The following is a 21,726-nucleotide window of genomic DNA, read 5'->3' on the forward strand; positions in this document are numbered from 1 at the left end:
CCTTTCCTCTGCAGAGAGTGAGTGGCAATACCAAACTGTGACAGCCAGGTTTGTACATTTCAACTCCTCTCCTGTTCTTGAGCAAAGAGGGCCAAATCCTCATCCTGCTCACGTTAGTAGCATGTTTGTCTTCAACAGGACTAGGATCTGGCCCAGAGAGTTCCAAAGATTACATTGGCTGGACCCTTCCGAATTCTGAAGTGTCCCTCCTTATGTTTACAGGGCTAGTCTGTACTAAATGGAGTCAAGTTAGTTGGCCAGGAAGAGAGATATGGATTAAAGGATGCATCCAAGAGCTTTATTTACATTGTGAACTGGTTACAACCTGGAGAGCTTTCCTTCAGTGTATACCGTGTCACCTGAAGCAATAGCCTCTGCCCATCCTTAGCATGTGACTCTACAACTTAGGTTAGGCTTCCTTTGCTTTTCATTGGGTAGTGTCTGTCCTATGTGGAAGACTCATGACAACATCTGGCCCAACCTATGGACAGATGCGGAGACAAATCCTGGGAGAGAGAATATTTTATTCAGAAATAAAAATGGAGAACAAATGAGCATGTTCAGGAACTGATACAGGTTTTCACTGGAATGGTTCCAGATTGTACATTAAATATGTGTATGATTGCACATGAAAAGAAACAGAACCCAGAGCATCTGCACTCACGAAGTGTTAAGGGTCTGGGATAGGGGATTTTTCCCCATGGATTCCTTTCTAATGTTCATGAGTTGCCCATTAGAACAAAACAGTCAAAGCAGCCCACTGGGAAAAGCATCTGGTTAGATAAAGCATTCCGTACACAAAGGGCCAAACCTTGTGGTTCTCGCTCTGCCTGTGTTCTGCCTGAGTTTGGCCATAAAGTATTTTGGGATCTCCAAGTCTTGGGAACAGAGTCATGGTATGTGGGAGACAGAGCCTTTCCAAATACATGGTTCAGCAAGCTGACAACAGAAAGCCCTTCTTGCTCAGTGGAGGGGAGCCCATTCCTGGGATTCAAAGCACCAGCCTGCCTCCCTGCAGCTCAGTTCAACCACAAACTATCAGCTAGACATTTAAAGAAAGGTACATAAAAAAAACCAACACAAAACCACCACCCATGAAGTAATGATCAGTCAGTCTGAGCTTTCCCTCTCAGGCTCAGTTGGCAGAAATGGGGTTCTTCTGGGTGAGGGCTGAGTAATAACCCCTTCAGTACGTAGAAAGTCCTCATTAGCCTGGGGCAGATATTGAACCGGTGTCTTCACCAAGAGTTTTCAGGTTTAGAAATAAATGTCTTCCTTGTCACTAACTCTTATTCTGGTGAATGTCTTCCCCAGCCAGCTGCAGTTCATGCTGCTCACCCAACGACTCCCCTGCTGCAGTGGATGGGACACAGTCCAGCCAGTCCCAGAGAACGCTGCTCCTCCAGACCAAGGTAAGCATACTCTGCATCCCTCTGAAACAGTTTCCTATCGCTCCGGAGTCCCCAGCCTTTGTTTCAGGATCAAGTACTACAAGACAGAAAGGAAATCAAATGATATTGCTTAAATCCTGCGAGACTTGAAACCAGAGCAGCATCCGTCTCTGGAGGTTACTCAGCTACCGCTGGAGTCCTCATATGTGGTGAGAAATGCTTAAACATTGAGAGGAATGCAATTGAGGCTTGTAGAGCTAAATTTAGGTGCCTTCCTCCCTCTGCTGGCTACTTGCTCACAGCCAGGCTGAGTACTGTAATATACAAAGGATCTGTTCTTTGGACTCTGCCTATTCACAAAAGGAGCAAGTGGACAGAGCAGAGGGATGGTGCTAAGTACACACATAGCAATAGTCACATGCAACAAAGCACTTTACCAACATAATTAAACCACGCACTCATGCACGCCCATCTGTGCATGCCTGCCTGTGTGTACACATACAGAGTAGGTGAATATCCTTCTTATCCCCATTTTTCAGACAGGGAAAATGAGGCACAAGTTTCAAGGTCATACAGCAAGTCAGCAACGTAACTCAGGATTATCTTACCCTTAGTTCTATGCTCAGGTCACTAGAAATCTCGTCCTCCTTTGTGCCTAAAGTTGGAAATAAACCCCAGCATGCCAGGTTTACTGGTGCTGGGTTGCCTAGCAGAGTAGCCGGCATTTTAGACAGAATACCCACCACATGTAATTGTTTTTAGGATAGGTTATGGTGTAAGATTGTCAACCATCATAGTGTCCTTCAGTAGCAGGAGCTCTTAGTGAGAAACACACCAGTGACTGCATTACTAATCCCATCCACTGTTGCATAGAAAATACAGAATTCTGTACACACATCTTGGTAGGAAAGAGAGAGGGAAACTGAGGCAGAGATCTAGTGATTAAAGCAAGGGACCTCCAGGAGTGTCAGGATTCCTACATTCTACCCCTGCTCTGCCACTGACCTAACTATCTGATCTCGGGCACATCATTGAACTTCACCGTGCCTCAGTTTTTGTATTTATAAAATGGATGTGATAACCCTGACCCACATCTGTAAAGCACATTGTGACCTGCAGATGGAAGGTACAATATAAGCATTTTTCTATCATTTTTTTACCAACTGATCATTGCTAATTCTCACCCATGCCTGGAAATTAGCACTCATGACAGATTAGCATTAAGTGAGAAAACATAACAATAAAGAAATAACAGACCCTACCTTACAAAATGTATTTGGATAATCTAGATAAACAAGTGTGGTTTAGACTACGAACTGTAGTACGTTCTACAAGTGCAATGAAGTCTTTGTAACATGTCTATAGGTAATCTCAGCCATATCTTCATCTAATTATCAGATGTTTACACATGGAAAGCACTGTACAAGTTCTAAGCATGATCATCTCCTACAGAGAAGAGAAATGCACCTCCATCATCTGATTAAATTGTTATGTAACGAACATTTCACCCTGGAAATCCAATCCCCACCACAGTGATTAACTGCAGATTCCTCTGCAAATGTTCATCTTAACAACCCAATCTTTGAACACAGCAAAAGGCAAGGACAAGCCCTTACATTCTTACGGCTCACAATAGCTTGTTGCAGCCACAGCAGCTCCATGGCCAAGTGATTTCGATAGCTCTGAAGGTCAGGAAGAGTTTGAGGCAGCTCCTGCTTTATGCCCTTGAATGGGAGCTCTGCACAGAAATGGAAAATACAGATTAATTCCGTTTAAGGGGTTGTTTGTTTTTATAGCCTAGCCATGTTCCCTTTAGGTACTCTCTTGTATTCAGAGGCCATACTGGGGCAAGAGATACTCTTCTCAAAATTCCACCCACAATCCCAGGGGAGCCGAATGTTTTGGCAGAACCATCAGCAGCGAAATAGTTACCATTTTAACATACAAACTGCTGTCAATAGGTTTTAAAGTCACCAATCCATTGCAACAAAGAGAGGCAGCTCACAACTCTCTGAACTATTTTCTTCTCTATATCTGCAGTTTTAGACAACTCTGCACCAGGGCTTATTCGGATACAGCAGGTCATCCCATTTGGAACTAAAATTCTATTCTGTACTATTCTAGGTTCTCATACTGCCTTCACCACTGTAGTATTCAAGAACATGGCTGTTAAGACAAGCCAATGCACACAGATGCAGAGCAAACTATTTAGAAACATTAACCTCTAGAGCATCTTTCATAAGATGTGGGGAATGCAATCACTTTCCTCGATTTGCAGTCATACTGTATAGAAGCTAAATGTGTTAATTTTCCTGTGTGGTTACTGCTGGCAAAGATGGGCCGAGCCACCTGTATTATTCATTTTCTGGCTACACTAGAGGCTGTTTATTTTCTTGTGTTTGGTACACTGAGAAAGAGAGACCTTGGATACTAAACTACTTTCAACTGTGTCAAAACACATGCATGTGTCCACAAACGGGATAAAAAACAAACGCTTTTTGGGGTACAATCCCTACATTCTGATAGTCCATGGATTTTGTTCAATAGTTTTCTAAGACTACAGCCTACGATCTTTTTAAAACAGGGTTCCCTAGACTCTATTCTACCCTTGATCATGGTGCCTATGTAGAAAGGTTAACACGGAGATATTACTTGCTTTGAGGATCTGCATTTAATCCCTAGATCTACGAAGTAAGGAGAGCTACATAAATCTTGTTCCTAACCTAACAGCCCAAACAAGATTATGAACTTGAAGGATATGCGTAAAGTTGCTTGGAATGGAAAAATCTAGCTTGTTTGTGCTCAGAGGCTTTGCAGAAAAATCTTTAATCTGATCTCAACCTTCAGCTTCGAAATATAGCAGGGACATCTCCCTTCTCCTATGCTAATGGAAGAGGTGACATGGAATTTATTTAGGCAAGCAAAGGTGTAGATAAGGTGGTGTTTTTCCCTGAAAGTGATACTCATTGGGAGACTGAACCTACATTTGAAAAATTAGAGGGTTTGGATAAGAGGAGTTTCCAGGTGAGAAATCTGGAACCCTGCCCCAAGCAGGGATTGATCAAGTTTTCTGAGCTGGTGAGGTACCCAGATTGGTTTGTCCTTACTTTTAAATAATGTACATCTGCAATGGGTAATTTCCCAGTGTAGACAAAATCTTGGGAAAGAGAGAATTTAAACAGGAGACTCACACGAGGGGGCCCAGACTATGTTCTATGCTATCTCTTATACAAGAGACATTGCTCTAGTCTCTCTGTTGTATTCCTGAGGCTTTTGTCTCCCCAACAACCTACCTCAGGTGAGTGAGCATGTTGCCAGGTTACACATGCCATGCTGGAAGGGTTCAGATTGCTGGCTATGATGTGTATCTCTATTCCAGTTTCTTACCCTGGCTGGCTGCAGTAGACCCTGTCTCCAGAAGGGTGCTGCTCCATACAGATGATACATTGCTATAGTTCTTCCATTCCCTGTTCTCCCCTGGCAAGCTGCAGTCCTGTCCAGTGGACTGATCTGCATCACACTCTGGATTTTGATTCACTCTGCTGCCTTCACCTCTTGAGACCACCTCCTCACCTTGAAGCTGGACAGTATATTTCATGTAACTCCTACAGTCACAGTCCTTTTCTGGTTCTGAAGTGTCAAGAGGACAAAGCTTTTGCTGCCATTTATCTATGTTGTTCTGGTCTTTGGATACAGTCTCTTGATCACTTAATTGCTTTACTTTCGTCTGCTTCTGGAGAAACAATATTTGAGACATTAAACATGGAGGAGAGTTAGCGAATAAAGAGAAGTAATAAAAAAACCACAACAAGGTTAGACTTCCTGACCAAGAGGATCTCGCTTTAGTAGAGTGATTCTGACAATGTTTGTAACCAACTCTAATAACTTTCCTCACCACTTTCCAGAAATTCACTTTGCCCACATACCTGTTTTAAATAATCATGATTTGGGAAATGATTAACAGTTTGTATCCAAGCTACTGTTTTGTTTTTTAATAAAAAATTTGTTTCTACACTGTGAGATGGAAGCTTTAATTGTGTCAGAGGACAACCAGGTTTCCCCAACATGGCTGCATTTATAGCATTTAGTTGAACCATAGTTTGCAGCCACGCACAAATTGTGTGGTAATGAAGTCCAGAAACTACCTGCTACATGTACAAGTACTGAGTACCATTTTAGCTACTCAACTTTTTGCAAGAAATCCCTATTCACAAAGAACATGCCCATCATAACAGCAATGCCAGCCTTTGCTAGGAACAACTGCCATGAACTGAACAGACCATACCTTTTGAAGAAAGACAGGCGTTGGTATGAAGTGTCCTTTCCATTGCAACTGACCCAAATCCCCTTCAATTTCTTTTACCGTGTTCTCATACTCTTCCTGTAAACTTTGGAACCTCTTCCTCACAAGATAACCCCTGACACAAGCCTGTGAAGGACAAGACAGAGATCCCTAAATAGCCACAGAGATGGTTGACCAAGTTTCCCAACAGAGAAGATTTAAACTTCTCCCTGCACTATCAATTGAAACTCTTCTGCTATCTCCATCACACAGAAGACTGCCACCATCCAATTGAAAATCGTATCATGTAATGTTTTTATATTACACACAAAGAAAATTAGTTTCCTTCTTTAAGAACAGCCATACCAAGTCAGGCCAATGGGCCAACTGACCCAGTGTCCTGTCCTCTGACATAGGCGAGTGCACATGCTCCACAGGGAATTAACAGAACAGGGCAACTGTAAGTGATACTTCCCCTGTCATCCACTCCCAGCTTCTGGCAGTCAGAGACTTAAGGCCACCAGAGCATGTGGTTGCGTCCCAGACCAAGTTGGCTAATAGCCATTGATAGACCTATCCTCCATGAACTTATCTAATTATTTTTTGAACCTTGTTATACTTTTGGCCTTCACACCATCCCATGGCAATGAGTTCCACAGGTTGACTGTGTGTTGTTTGAAGTAGTATTTCCTTATGTTTAAACCTGCTGCCTATTAATTTCATTGGGTAACATCCTAGTTACTGTGTTATGTCACAGGTAAATAACACATCCCTGTTCACAATTCTCCACACCATTCATGTTTTATAGACCTCTACCATATCCTCCCAGCTGAACAGTCCCAGTCTTTTTAATGTCTCCTCACATGGAAATTGTTCCATACCCCTCATCATTCTTGTTGCCCTTCTCTGTACCTTTTGCAATTCTAATATCTCTCTTTTGAGATGAGGTGACCAGAACTGCATGCACCATTCAAGGTGTGGGTATACCACGGGGTTATATAGTGGCATTGGGATATTTTTTGTTTTGTCTATCCATTTCCTAATGGTTCCTAACATTACTGTTACTTCACAACATCTTAGATTATTAAAACTGAAACAATCATTAATAAAATCTTAAGGTCCAATGCTACAAACACTATAAGGCACAATGCTTACTACCCTGGTAGTCCCACTTCAATCAAAGAGACTACTCATGGCCATGAGCATTATATTTAATAGCGGATATCTGCAGTATCAGGCCCTAACTTATTGTTACTGTTTATATAATTTGTTTATTCTTGTATTTCTTTTAGCTAAGACAGGGAAAACAGCCCATCAATTTCACTTTGTTTCTAGTCAGTGTCACTTTCTAAATCACTGATTTTCAACCTGGGGTCCACAGACAATGTCTAAGACTTCCCAAGACTTCCTGTACCTCCATTCAAAATTTTTTAGGGGTCTGCAAATGAGAAAAGGTTCTAGATGAAAGTGACTGATCTAAAATGAGTGGGTTTCAAACACTACAGGGAGATGTTTGTGTGTGTGTTTTATAATGGTTTCCTCAAAGCCTACATTCTCTCCCTTGGTCTCTTTAAAATTTGTTAAAATAGAATGAAGAACACAGTTCCAAGTGCACTTTTCAAGTCACTTCCTCAGAGGGTAAGATCCCAGGTCTTGGGAAACTTCTTTCATTGAGGAGATAGGTTTCCCTCCTACAGGCCTATAGCCACAGACCAATGGTTAAGCTTCTTTTAGACAACCCTAAAAAAAAAAAAAAAAGCTCCAGGGATGAGAGTGACCCAGAAAGATATCCGCTCTTTAAAGAGCACGTGACTTACTCACACCTTATTAGGGCTTGTCTACACCTGGAGCTACAGGAATAGCTATTGTGCTTTAAATTCACACCCTACCTTAATCCGAATTAACTTTCAAGTTACATGAATAAAGGTAAAAATGCATCCACTCTGAAGTCAATGGGCGCTTTGCCACTGACATCAGTGGGGCACAACCAAGGCCCCTAATGTTCTAATTTGTATGTTGTGTCTGTTTCCATGAAATACACCGGCAAAAACGAAAGACAGGAGCACCAAGGAGCTGTGATCCCTCAGTGAAACCGCAGCCGAGGGGCCAACCCGGCCTCGGAGTAAGAGAACAGGCCGCCAGCGCTAGTGGTGCTGCCCCAACGTATGGCAGGGAGGTGTTTGATCGCAAGCCTCGTCATGCGTCCTAAATCCTGGGCACAGCGACAGCGGGAGCAGCAGAAACAGACCGAGGGGAGCTTTGCTCCTTATCGTCCCCAGATATTCAACCCCCTCCTCGGCCTGCCCCAGCCCCAGATGCACCACCCCCAGATATACAGCCCGCCCCCTAGCCTGCCCCAGCCCCCCACCTTATCCCCGATACCTTATCCCCGATACCTGCCCCCCGCCCCGCCCCGCGAGACACCAGCCTGGGCCGCCCCTGGGCCTCACCTGCAGCCTCGTCACCCCCCTCACCAGCCGTTGCTGCTCCGGCGCCATCTTCACCCGAACCGCCGCCGCTGCCTGGCAACCGCCGCCCTGCCGGGCTCCAGCCGCCAACCGATGACGTCATCACGTGGCGACACGTACCGCTCGTCCACTTCCGGCCCCGCCCCCTTCCAGGCTCCACCACCCGCCGCCCTGCCGTGTCCCCTCAGAGCCTGCAGGGGTCTCTGTCTCCTTGCGGCCCGGAGACCCATTACTGTAGGTCCCACCTCAATCCAGTGCAGGCTGTGGGGCTCTGTGCATGGGGACAGCCAGGGGCCAGCAGGGGGAAGGGCGGCTGAGTGACCCCCGCTCCAAGTGCCACACAGGCTGAGGGTCCCCCTCCGGCCCCCCCAGCTCTAGCCAGTGGAGGGGAGTGACCCCGTGCAGGGGCACAGTGGTGGTGGGGGGAGAAAGGGGCCCAAGCCCCCCCCCCAGAGCCAGGTTATGTCACAGCAGATCCCCATCTCTGCTGGCAGGACGGAGGGGCGGCTGGGCCAAATTCAAGCACGTGGCAGCGTGACCGACCCCATGGGGTCACATAGCCACTCAGCTTTGGGATGGCGGGGCCGGTAACCTGGCCCCCTCCTTAGCAAAATTGGGTGTGTGCTCCTGCCCTGTAGGGAGAGGGCCCAGCTCCTGAACCAACTGCTTTCCAAGAGACCAAGAAACTGCCCCTCCCGCCCCCCTGCTCCCTTCACATGAGCGTCTCCTGCCGCTTCGCCCGCATGACTCCATTCAGATGTGCTGCCGCATCTCCTGGCTTGAAGTGGTTTCCATTCTATCCAGCCTTTACGGTTTGGTTCAATGGTGCTCAGCTCCCCCACTCCAAACATTGCTCCACTACCCCTGACTCCATTCATCCTCATCCCCAGTTTACAAATGGGCTAACTGAGGCAGAGAGAGGTTATGGACAAGATTTCCAAAATGGAGTAGCAAGCCTCAGTATTTAGGAGCCTAACCTGAGACTGTAAAAGAAGCCAGAAAATGATCAACATTTTTTGAAAATCAGGCGCCATTAAGGTGTCTCACACTGGACATCAATATTATTAGTCATTTCAGAAAATCACAAGCCTGGGGCTGAAGCAAGAATAGAACCCAGGCATTCTGGCCCCCCATCCTTTCTTTTAAATTTCGACCCATTCTTCTTTATTGACACATCAATTAAATTGGTGTTGAAAACAGCAAAATATCACAACTAGTTTATTTACAATTTCATTATCCAATGCTACGTTCTACAACTAGAAAAACTCACATAAAACATATACTCAACTATTCACCTTCAGTCTCAAATTGAAACAGTATAACAGTTTAAGACTGGATTTATGTGTGTAGAAATGTTATCTGTTTAAACGCCTCCCTTCTTACTTTTGTTGTCTGGTCTAGCAAAGCCATCACTTCTATCGTTGTTGAAAATATTACCACCCAGCCTGCATAGAAAGAGTTTGCATAAAAGGCCTGGGTATTTTGCAAGAGGGTTATTTATAGCCCTGAATAGAAACAATTTTTTATCACTGCAAAAATTCAACCATTAAAAAACGTTGGAGGAAAAGGATCAGTCAGCAGCATCTGTGGATGACTTGTTACACTATTAACAGAAATGTTTGTGCTAGTCCCCAAAACTCTTTCATATCATGCTGATGGTATTTCTCCTGTGTGGTTTCAGTTCCATACGGGCAGCTGCAGTGTAGAGCAGACAGAAGGTTAACCAGCAAAAGCTTGTACTGAGCTTTTCTTGTTTGCTGCTTCTGTGTTTACATTTCAGTTAGTTTCATGCTGGTGACAATTGCCAGATCAACAGGTCTGGAGACAGAGAGATTTTAATTTATCTGCAGCTATTGCACAGGTTAGCGGCTGTTCTCTTCCACTGTTTCACAACCCTACCTTGGAGATACAACGTCTGGGAGTGAGGAAAGAGGGGAGTTCAATCTTCACGGCCTATTCAGGCCTTGATCATTCTGCTGGGACTGTTGAAACAAGGAAGCCAGTTACAGCGGCAGGTTTTGTGATGTAGCTGTTTGTCCACTAGGAACTAGACAAATGCACCAAACTCATTTCACACAGTCCCTTGAATGGTCCAAGCTGAATCAGACCGGAACTGACAGCCTGAAAATGAAAGGCTCCTTCTCCTATTAACTATGCTTTGCTTGGATATGGCACCCTTTATCCAGGACTCGCAAAGAGCTTGAGACAAGGTTGCTAAAGTGTTATTAACCCCATTTTTAAAAAGAGGGCAGGGGGACTCAGGCACAGAGAGGTGAAGCAACTTGCCCGAGGTCACAGGTGACTTGGGAACGGATCAGGAGAGAAAACCCAGCGGTGCTGACCACCCCCACCTCAGAGTCTCTTTCCTCTACGATTTTCTTGTTTACTTTTCAAGTTGCCTTTACAGTGTTTGGCCTTTCTGCTGCTCTAGAAATGCTGGATTTTGATACAAAATTATTTGCAGACATTCCCCTCCCCCAGCCCCCTTCTCTTAGGGGTGTCCCTGCCTTTTATGCCCTTACATCTCTGTACAGTGCCCTCTGCTGCCTACAGAGGGCTAGCTAAGCCGTGGGATTGTCCTCCAGGTCTGGATTCTCCGCTAAGTGCAGCTTTTGGCTGAGTTTTATGTTAAGGAAGAAGAAGAATCCATCTAGCTGCAACCTCATCACTGACATGATCCCTGGGGGGAGAGGCAGGACTTCCTAACACAAACGTTCCCACTGAGATAGTCTCTGTGCCTGGTAGCCTGTGCAGCACAGGAACATGGGATTTGGCAATGGTTCGTACCATGCAGCATCCCACCTCATCAGACCAGTGATCCATAGAACATAGCATCTCCCTACCCCAGTGGGACAGACCAATGGTCCAATAAGTCTGGTATCCTCCCTCCAGCCGTGGTCTGTGCATTAATCTGTGCAGAAAACAGAAAAATACTCTTGGGGAACTGGGCACTGCAGTGATGGGGGGCAAAAGGGGTTCCTTCCTGACCTCTATAGAGAGCAGCCAACACCCTGAAGCATGAGGTTTTACTCCCTCTTATCCTGCACAGCAAGCGACACAGGATTTGCCCTACTGGATCAGACCTCCAAGCCACCCTGGCTGGGGTTCTGTCTCCAGGAGTGGCCAGTACCACAGGCTAATTCAAACTGGTCCCACAGTTACCCAACTCCTTCATACACTCGGCTGCATTGGGGGCGCCTGGTTACCGTTAGCGGCGGATTCCAGCCAGCATCCATCACTGCTCTGGCTCAGTGTATTAGGGCTTCCTCTAAGCATCTGATGGGCAGAGTACTGGGCAGAGACACTACTCACACCTCCAGATCCCACCCTCGGGCTGCCCCTTCCAACCCAGCCCTCCCCCCTCTAACTCGGTGTCCTACAGATGTCTCCATGACAGCCTCTCCCGGAAACCTTTGCCACCAGCAGAGACTCGGCTTCTTAGGAGTCCCTGGCAATTCCCAAGGAGTCTCCAAGATCTACAGGGCTCCCTGCCTAGAGTCTCTGGCAAGAATGACCAGCATCTCTTGATGGCACCTCAGGTCCAGTGCCATGGCCTGGGGAGACCATGGAGAGCAGGGCTTAGGTGTCTCAATCCAATTCCCTCTTCCCTTCCCTGCCTGATCACCCAGCTGTGCATGTACAAAACAGCCCCCTGAAGAACCCCACAGCCCCCCTGCGCCCTAGCAGAAGGATACATGGAGTTGCTGAGCTCTTCCAACTGAAAAAGGAAACAGAATCGCCATGAGAACAAGGTGACGCAAGCAGCTATGATGCTAAAGGGAGCAGGGCCTCTGAAGATCATTAGGGGGCCATTATCTGTATTGTGGAAGCCCCCAGAGGGGATCAGGACCCCCTGGCGCTGGGCACTACAGAGACACGGTCCCTGCTCCGAAGAGCCGTGTGGTCTAAGTGAAAGGCTTAGAGGTGGCAGGGTTCAGGGATCAGCCCAAGAGGGGGAAACCCACTCACATTAGTCAGCAGCTGGTCTAGGTTCCTGTCGGCCACAGTCTTCTTCTGGTCCTCAGAGAGCTCCTCCACGTAGACGTCCAGGCTGAAGTGCAGGCGCGCCAGCTTCTCCTGCATCTCCCGTACGTGCTCCAGCTGCTCGAAGGAGCACTCCTTCCCTGGGCCGCCCGGCAGAAGGACCCGGTTACGCTCAGCCACCAGGACGCGTCCCCTTGCAGTGGAGATCCCTAACCTGCTCTCCCAGGGCTTCCCCGTACAGATGGGCTGGGGCCTGCCCCAGACATCATACAACAGCCAGCAGGAGCTTCCTAGATCAGCCAGCTCTTCCAGTGCCAGCCGGCTTTGCGTGGCCCTAGCTCCCAGCACCCCTAGGACCAGGCTCTGATGTTTTGGAGGGCCCCATTCGGCCTGATGAACCCCTCCCTTTAGCGGCGTTGCCCCCCGTGCTTACCAAAGGCCTGCAGTTTGCCTGAGTGGAAGTCGTTGAGCAAGTTCAGCAGCCCACCCTCCATCTCATAAACATCCGAGACGTCGGTCAGGAAGGAGTGCTGCAGAGGGGCCCCCAGCGCCGCGCCCCCACTGCCCCCAGGCTGAGGCAGACGAGATTTCTCCTTGTTTGCCCTGCGTAGAAAACGCACGCCCACGTTAGCATTGGCTGGAGGCCTTCCCACGCCAAGAGCTGCAGCCTCCTACTCTTTATGAGCGATGCTCTGCCGGGCCCTTCCTCCGAGGCGCTCATGGGGCTTTGTCAGCCTCAATCTAGCCTCCCATGCCACAGAATGACAGACCCGCCAGGCTCTGCCACCAGTCGAGCAGTTCTGCGGATGCAATGCACTGGGCTAGCCTGCGTGACCATGTTGCACCCAGCCACAAAAGGGAGACAGGTGCAGCAGCCTGCTCCTTACAGCTAACAGGAGCTGCTGTAGCTCCAGTCTTAAAAAACCCATTTCTGGAGCGGGTTTCCAGTAAGCGATGGTGCTGGAACGCTGCTTCGGCTTCCACCCAAGTGCCTGCCCGGCATGGCAGAGCATCCAGCACAACCAGCGCCCTGGGTAGCTCAGGCAGGCGTGGCTTGTGTGGTTTTGGTGCTATCCCCTTGTCTCAGGTTCAAGACCTGGGGGCATGCAGCATTTGCAACCCAGCCCCCAGCTCTGACCTTTTGAACTTGGCCCGTTGCTTTGGCGAAGGCAGGTGAGGCGGCCCTAGAGAGAAGGTTGTGCTTTTGCTGGTGGGGACGGGCAGCTTGCGCAGGGCGCTGGCAGGGGCAGGCTGAGCTAAGCCAGTCTTAGGACTCCTCTTCTTCTTCTTGTCTTCCATCTTGGGAACTCAAGCCCCAGGCGGGGGCCAGTCACAGACTCAGTAATAGCTGCAGCAAGGAACCTCTGAGCACTGAGGGAAAGAGACAGGGTTCATCAGGGAAACAAAGCCAGTGTCTTGCAGCGCTGTTAGAGGCTGCCCCTTGTGGATCACCTAGGGCACGACTAGACAATAGATGGACTACGGGCCAAATCCGGCCTGCCAGATACTTTTGAACGGACCCTCAAAATCTTTTTATTTACTTATCATTATTGGGCAGGTTTATTGTTATTTCCTCTCAATTCTGGGCCTTGACTGTACCTTGACCAAGTAATTTGGACCTTGACAAAAAAAAATAATGGATTATCCCTGACGTAGGGTCTAAGACAAAGAATGCTCAGTATTTACCAGATTTCTCTCTGCCCTCGATCTGCAGATCCACCTCAGCACGTCACAGTCTTTAGGGTATTTATCCTCACTACACTCCCCTGAGGCAGGGAAGTGTTATCCCCATTTCATAGATGGGGAACTGAGTCACAGAGGGACTCGGCATGCGAGGTCACACAAAAAGTATAGTAGAGCAGATTTTTGAGCTTGGCTATCCTGACTCCCAGCCTAGCACTTTAACCACTGGGTTTCTTTTCTTTTTCACCCGGAAGCATTTTTCTGAAGAGTGGGAACAGCTCCCAGAGCCTCTACAGAAACTGCTCCTGCAGCCAGGGGTGTCTGCAAACGGGCCCGGGGGGGGGAGTCAGGAAAAATTGCAGAATCAAATGACCAATAGAGCAGGGTCCAGACAACACGCTTCGCCCAGGCTCCCGTCCTGCTTCACTCCCCGTCCTTCCCTTCGGATCATGAGCGCTAACATGAGCTGGATGCGTCTGCAACAGCGAGTTCCACTGACGCTGCTCCTTTCAGCCAGGAGGATCCTTAAGTGCCTGCCAAACTAGGAGTCACACCACCCACCACTGAAATGCAGCCACCTCTGGGATAAGAGGGAGCCAGACACAGGAGTGCATGTAACCCCCTGTTCAGCGTGTATTACATATCCCCTTTATGCCCATTCCACTGATGACAGCACACTGCTACAGGTCCCAGCTGGGGGACTGGGTCCTGTCGTGGTTCATGCACTTAACCCTGGAAGTCCCCAGCCCTGGCCTTGCTGAAGGTCACTGTTTTGGTTTTGCCTCTCATCCGGAAGACAACAGCACCCTGGTAGCATAGGATCCCTAGCACCACGCTGGGGCACTGGGGTCAGAGTTACTTTGATTCACAGGCGGCACCTGTGTTACCATTGGAGGCCTCCTCTCAGCGGACAGTGAGTGCCACACACACAACTACTCACTGGCCAAGAAGCTGTAGTAACCACAATCTCAGGTTCTATGTTGCGTGGTGCCCATGGCACTGATCCAGCCTGGCCCTGCTCAGATTACAAGATGGGATGAGATCACAGCCTGAGGTGATCTATTTGGTTCTCAAGGCATGAGGAGAAATATTTAAATACCCACACGTCCAGACAAGCACACACCCTGGGTCTCCCTCTCTCCCCCCAGTGCCTTTCCCAGAGTTTTACTTTCTCTTCTTCCTACACCTGTCCCCTAAAATATTAAATTGCACTCTGTGTGTGTGTATTTGTAAGTTTCAAGGTTCTAACAAAACAGGGTGGTGGGGGCAAGAAAATGAACCAGCTGTTTAATTTTTCTCCATTTGCTGCATAGAAGTGTTACTGTTTAGGAAGGATCAAAACCCTAGTTTTTAACGTGACATTCAACTCTGATCAGGTGTAATCTCAACCCGCACAGAACAACCGCCTATGACAGATCCTCAGATGGCCTAAAGCAGCAGAGCTCCATTGAAGTCCGGTGTTCACCATTTTACACCAACTGGGGACCCAGCCCATTGAGCTCCATGGAGCTGTATTGATTTACGCCAGCTAGGATCTGACCCAGGATATTCAAACTGGAAAAGGCCAGGCTGGAGAAGCAGGTTAAAGCCCAGAGTTTGAGCCCAGGTGAAGAAGGGAGGGTCAGTGACATTTGCAGGGGGTTTAAAAGCAAGATCAGGGTGTTGATGACACTTGCTCTGGATTAATTGTATTTAATTACTGGAAGTGATTTCTGACCTGCCCAAGGTAGGATTATTTACAAATCACAATTTACATTTAAATGAACAAATGAAAGACTCTGTTCAGTCATTTTCTCTGTTATTTTATTGTTCAGAATTTGGCTAAAGGGGCCGTAGGGAGCAAACCATGTGCCTCCCCAGAGATGGTACAGCATAGATTGGGGCAGGGTAAGATTCACTCACCCCAGTGTTCCTCAAGTCTGTGCTGGGAGTGTGGGGAAATCATATCAGGCAGGGAAGATTAATTGAATCTCTATGGCCCACTCAATCTTCAGCCTCAGCAGAGACTAATTCCAGCGGAGAGGGTTTGTTTGGTTTTAAACATACAGCTGAGAGGAGGTCACCAAATGAAGACAATAATGTAGTGCTGAAAGGGGATGTGAACCTTTGAGCAAGACATGAAGGGCTCCAGCCCCTTCCCCTGCGCCATGCAGAACTCTCTAGACTAGACATTTCAGGTCGGGGCTTTTGTGTGTCTGTACAACGCATCCTTGCACACTGCAGCCCCGATGCCAATGAAGGCCTCCAGCCTCTACTGCACTCTAGGGTTCCTAATGACACTGGATCAATTCTAGGACCCGATTCATCACCCGAACACTTTGACGGGTTGAACGAACAAATCCGAAGCCAGCTCTTGGCATGGCGACATCGCCGCAGAACTGGTGTTCCCTCCGAATTTCATAGCCGCACCATTTGTGAAGCTTTAACAAAGCACAACAGGGATCCTAATGCTCTTGCTCCATACTCATTTCCCATTGCTCTCTACAATGGCACCTCGGCTGGAGCCATTAGCCACTGGCCCTGATCAAAGCCCAGCCATAGGCCATGGAGACAGAGCCCTCTTTGTTCAGTGTGGAAATGGCTGTGGTCCATAATCCATTGCCTGGATAGCTATTTCAGATGATTCCATTACACACACACACAAACTGCAACATCCACGCCACTTAGCGCCTTCCATCCCCCAGATACTGGACAGGCATTAGCCGATCCAGAGCCTATTTTCATTTCCACCCTTAGCATCACAGGCAGACGGGGGAGAGGGGGGGGGGTTAGCTACACTGCAGCCAATTTCCAGAGAAAGGACATGCCACTGGGGGAGATCGAGGTGACACTAGCCAACCCCCACCAGCAAATTGCAGGCCCCCGGCATGATGGTCTCTAACCTCCCTGCTTCCCCCTCCCCCTTTTCAAAAATCCCCCCCCGCAGCAGCAGCAGCTGCAGAAGAAAGCAGCAGCAGGCACCGAACAGAATCCGCAGAGCAACAATGCAGCCGGGCAGCGTTCCAAAAGGGAACATTCGCCCCCGCTCCGTTCCACCACCCCTCCCCTCCATACCGTGCCATACCATGCCATGCCAGGAGCGGTAGAGCCCTAGAGGTGAAACTGACCTGAGAGGAACCCCCCGTGCTAAGTCTACAGCGAACTGACCCCGTTCTCCGCTGGCAGAGCGCCCTGCAGGACTCGGTGTCAACAGCAGCCGGGCCCGGCAACAATTTGCATTTAAAGGGAAAGGGCCCTTCCTTCAGCTTCCCTCCCAGTCAGGCTCTTCAGAGGCGCAGCACAGATGCCCAGAGATAAGGTCACCGGGGGCAGGGACAGCTTGGGAATCCCCTGACTTCAGTGGTGCAACTGCTGCCTGACACCTGTCTCAGGAGAGCGGGAGTGAGCCCCGAGTTGGCATGTGTGTGGTTAGGGTCCCCTGCCTGATCTCATGGTCAGGGACAGGCTGTAAATCAAGAGCAGGGCCATTAAAGTTAGTGGTGTAAAATTGGTGTGAGACCAAAAGCTGGCCCACAGGATCCCTGTCTCTCTCTGTCACAGGCCAGAGTGTCAGCTCACAGCTGCTAAAGGCTGTCTCAGAGCCTCCATCCCATTCCTGCCCTGGTTTAGCAGAAATGTATATTGAAACCCCTGGGCTCATTAAAATGATGCGGTGTTGCCACAGCACTCACAATTTTATCTCCAGTCTCAAAGCATGTGGCATTTTTTCCCAAAGCCCCAGCTCATGGAGTCATGTGATTATCTCAGCTTAAAAGAAAAGTAAGCTTCCAGCCCTCTTGGCTGCAGAGAAAAGTTTGTGTAGGTTCTTTTATTGTTTTAATACGTTTTGTCTGTATTGCTTTTACCTTACAAATAAAATGTGCTTGCAACCATTCAGCCTGGAAATATCCTGAGCAGAAGGGAGAGAGACATGGGTCTCCACCCGAGCGAGGCCACAGCTAGGGAGCCAGTCACCTGGAGTGCATGCCCTAGCTAGACCATAGAGGGGGAATACAGGTGCAGTTGCCCTGAACTATGACGTCTGGCAATACTGAATTATATATTAAAATATATAGCATCCATGTTATATATTGGTAGAATTATTCTAGAAAGCTAGTCATACTATTCGTACACCTGCTGTAGAATTAATATCATCTCTTTATAAGTAGATCATGTTTTTAAACAGATTTTTAATGTTGGAAAAAAATCAAGAACATTATATGCAGCTGCGGGTTTGACAACGCTGCCTATTTATTAAAATAATGACCATGCTAAAACTGGATCCGATATTTCTCTTGAACCTCCCAGCCTCATGGATCTGGATCCTGCTCCCACTGACATTGGTGGCAAAACCCCTGCTGTATACTGTATCATATAGGCATTGCCTGTAGTGGGTAAGTGCGCATAATTATATAGAAAGGGGAACTAGTGCTCAGAACAGGGCTGACTCAGTCTGTCATCTTGTTCTTCTGAGTCTCAATTTTAATAAACAAAATAATAATAATAAAACGGTGAACCAAGCGTAACCGATGCAGCGCTATGTCTGCAGAGAATCTAGAACAGTAGCTCAGAGAGGTGTGAACTGCCCCGTTCATCTAAGAGAGACAAGATAGGTGAGGTGATCTCTATTGGATCAGCTTCTGTTGGTGGAAGAGACAAGCGTTCCAATTTACACTGAGCTCTTCTCCAGGTCTGGGAAAGGTACTCAATGTGTCGCCGGTAAATACAAGGTGGAACAGACGGTTAAGCATGAGGGGTTAACACCTATTGTACAAGAACATTCCAGGCAGAGCGGACTGCTATTTTTAGCACACTAACTTGGGCTGAGCTGGCAGGACTCTGTCCACCTGGGCTGGGAGACCAGCTCTCACCTGCACCAGCAGAGATGCACCCTGAGCCGTGTTGCCTGGCGACTCATGCAGGTGGAGCAGATTTTGGGGCCAGAGTTTGGCAGAGCACCACCCTTTTCCTAATTTGATGGCTGGCTCAGGGATAAGACAACCAACCCATTCCCTCCCAGGAAATTGCTCTAGGAGCTTCAGCTGGTCTAAGGTTCTTAAGGCTTTTATGGGGTTGTTGGAAAGATTCCCAGGTGTTAATTGCACAGAACACATTGTATCTATCTCGGACACATAAAGAGCTGAGTAAAGCCTGCGGGGCCTAGATGATTTCAAACCTCATGCTTACAGCACTCAGCCATTCCTTCCAGCCCTCGCCAAAGGGGCCTGTAAACCATAGTTTCTCAACCTGTGGTACGCGTACCCCTGGGGGTACGCAAGACACAGGCAGGGGGTACCCGGGGAAAAACAGAGTGAAGGGGAGGCAGGCAGCAGCTGCCGGCTTTTGGGGAAGGTGTGTGGCAGCCCCCTGCTTCCTGCCCGGCTGCAGCTCCCAGCTGGGAGATGGGTGGCAGCCGCTGGCTTTTGGGGAAGGTGGGCAGCAGCCCCCTGCTTTCTGCTGGGTCCCAGCTCCCAGGTGGGAGCCTGGCGGCAGCCTCCTGTGTCTCGTGAGCGAGGCTTGCAGATGGGTGGCAGCCACCTGCACCCCGGCTCTGAGCTGAGGGGCAGCCTCTAGCACCCCAGCTTAGAGACGGGCAGCAGCTGCCTGCCCACATCCCTGGGTCCCAGCTGGCACAAAAGCCTCCTCTGCCCCAGCTCAGATTGGGTGGCAGTCGTCCACCGCCCAGGCGGGCAGGCAGTGGCAGCCCCCCTCCCTGGCTCAAGGCCCAGTGCCCAGAAAACTTGTCAATTTTGTCAGTTAAATTGTCAGTGAAATTGACAACTATGACAACCGCAGATTTTACCAGTTACCCTCTTTTCCTGTCTCTCTCTCACCCCTTTCTCCTTTCAAATCTATGGCAAAAAAATTGGTGCGGCGCTTTATATTCCCCAGCATCGGCATGCCGCTCAAAGCCTCCTAGCTTTGGCCAACGTCACCTCTAGCCCAGGGACATACTTGAGTTGTGCACCCCTGGCATAAAGGTGGTAACCCTACCCACACTAGATCTGACGTCTGTCATATCACGGCCGTATATACTCAGCCCTTCGTCCAACACATGGCTCACATAAAATCCCGTGAAAAATTCCGTGTTGGGTACTTGTTAACATTTTCAGAAGTTAGGGGGTACTTGCTACTTAACAGGTTGAGAAACACTGCTGTAAACCACCTGCTGCTAGCTGGAGGTTGCCTGGCCATTTAATTTCTTGCCAAATGTTTTTGGGTTTTAGGCTGCAATGATTTAGCCTGTAACAACTCCTGCTCTAACAGAAGTGCAGAGAACAGGTTGACCCTTTATGGTGCCATTGCTTTAAATAAGGCTTTTGGAAAAGGGAACATGTGCAGGGAGATGAAAGAAGCAGGGAAGGGGTCCTGCTGCCTGTTGGGGGGGGCGGGGGGGGGGGCGGGTCTGGTCTGTGTGTGAGACTGCAGTGAGCAAGTTTTACTTGGTCCTGCCACAGGGCAGGGGGATGGACTTGGTGAAGTCTTGAGGTCCCTTCCAGCCGTATATTTCCATGAAGATCACATCCCCCTCCCTGACACGACTCGTAACCCTGGCACGTTGAACAGAAAAAGCTACCTCTTCAGCATGTTACTTTCACGGCTCAGCTCATCCTGCTTCCAGCTGGGGCGAACTCTGGTTATCAGGAAAGAAAGGGTAGCAAACTGCACAGGCCCTCCCTGGCACGTGTCCTGCCAAGCAATCGACGGGCGTGACATTTCACCTCTAACCACCACCCAACTCGTGTGCGCTGCGACTGAGTAACAGTCACTGTCCAGCTGATGAACCACCTTTGATCTGGTAAGGAACTGGTAAAGGAGGGCTTGGGCCCAGCTGGGTGAACATAACCCACAATCCCCCTCTCTGAACACCAGCTGCCAGGGCCTGAAGCAGCCCAGCTGGTTGGAAAGGACACACTATTTCCTGCAGCGGAGGGGAGAGGCTCACCACTAGCCTTATGGATGATGCCGCCCAACCTCACAGTGCTGACAGGCTATAGCGCCAGGCTCCATTGCCACAACGCCCAGGGAGGTCAGGCAGTGTCTCCTCCTCCACCCCCTTTTGCCCTCCACTCCCCAGCCCCTTTCCGTCCGATCACCGACAGCCATGCCAGGCCTGCTGCTTGAGAGGTACCCTTCGGGGAGATTGTCACGGGACGCTGCAGTTCAGGGCAGGGTCAGCTTGATATAAAGGGTCACACAGACCAACTTGAGGAAAAAGGCCCTCGGGTGGGGATGGCAGGGGGATGGGATAGCATCAAGAGGAATCAATTTCCCTCTGACCCCTTAAAAGTAAAGCCCAAAGTGGCAGAGTTTTAAGCACCCAAAGGCTTCCCGCTCCATGGGCTAGTGCATTACTATCTCCTTAGCCTAACAGCCCACAGAGATGTGCTTCCACTGAGATCTCAACCCTTTACATCTCATTCCTGGCAATCCCTGCGTCTAGCTTTCCTTCAGTTTGCGCATCACTTAAAGCCTGAAGGGATGCTCACAGCCCTGATTGGAGCAGGCTGGTTCTTTGCCACCTCCAGCTTCAGCAGGGGTGATTGTTCTGCCTGAGGACCGGCCCTAGGACACAGTGCAAGCCCCTGAGGACAGCCACGAGATTTTTGTAAAATCAGGCTCAGCGGAAGTGACACCCCCCCACGAGAGGGCATCCCACTGCCACGGAGATCAAATGCACCAAGGAGAAGAGCATGGGCAGGAGTCACAGGGGATGAGATCCCGTGCCACTGTTCAGCAACTGATGGAAAAAGGCCCAGGCCTCAGATAACGCAGGCGACTCCATGAATGTTGTTTGAGGCAGGCAGGCTCAAGCCATGGCTCCAGTACAGCTGTAACGGCAAAATACTCCTAGTGCAGACGCAGCTCACATGGGCAAAACTGCGCCGCTGCCGGCCTGGCTTATTCCAGACACCCTGAGCACAATAAGCTGACGTTC

General features: G+C 49.0%; 2 protein-coding genes across 3 annotated transcripts; both read right to left on the reverse strand.

Annotated features, from left to right (window-relative positions):
- Positions 1–506: 506 nt before the first annotated feature.
- Positions 507–8,248, reverse strand: IQCC (IQ motif containing C). Of its 2 annotated transcripts, none has more exons than XM_067533885.1 (5): positions 8,124–8,248; positions 5,677–5,820; positions 4,779–5,121; positions 3,008–3,129; positions 507–1,488 (listed from the first exon to the last, which is right to left on the reverse strand). In XM_067533885.1, exons 1-5 carry the CDS (start codon positions 8,169–8,171, stop codon positions 1,447–1,449), a joined length of 699 nt encoding a protein of 232 aa, XP_067389986.1. In that variant the 5' UTR covers positions 8,172–8,248; the 3' UTR covers positions 507–1,446. The 2 variants fall into 2 exon arrangements, with proteins under 2 accessions (XP_067389986.1, XP_067389985.1); XM_067533884.1 differs by having other exon boundaries at positions 4,779–5,124.
- A 781-nt stretch (positions 8,249–9,029) lies between these two features.
- CCDC28B (coiled-coil domain containing 28B) lies at positions 9,030–17,027 on the reverse strand. Its single transcript, XM_067533681.1, is given in 9 exon segments — positions 9,030–10,123; positions 10,664–10,757; positions 11,837–11,859; positions 12,111–12,265; positions 12,559–12,728; positions 13,264–13,496; positions 16,916–16,962; positions 16,965–17,012; positions 17,015–17,027. Coding segments are annotated over 8 exon segments (744 nt in total). The 3' UTR covers positions 9,030–10,123; positions 10,664–10,702.
- Between the last annotated feature and the right edge of the window lie 4,699 nt (positions 17,028–21,726).

Source organism: Emydura macquarii, unplaced genomic scaffold, assembly GCF_026122565.2.
Source record: "Emydura macquarii macquarii isolate MOO-44397 ecotype Brisbane River unplaced genomic scaffold, CSIRO-AGI_Emac_v2 contig_3348, whole genome shotgun sequence".
In the NCBI taxonomy this organism is placed as follows: Eukaryota; Metazoa; Chordata; order Testudines; family Chelidae; genus Emydura; species Emydura macquarii.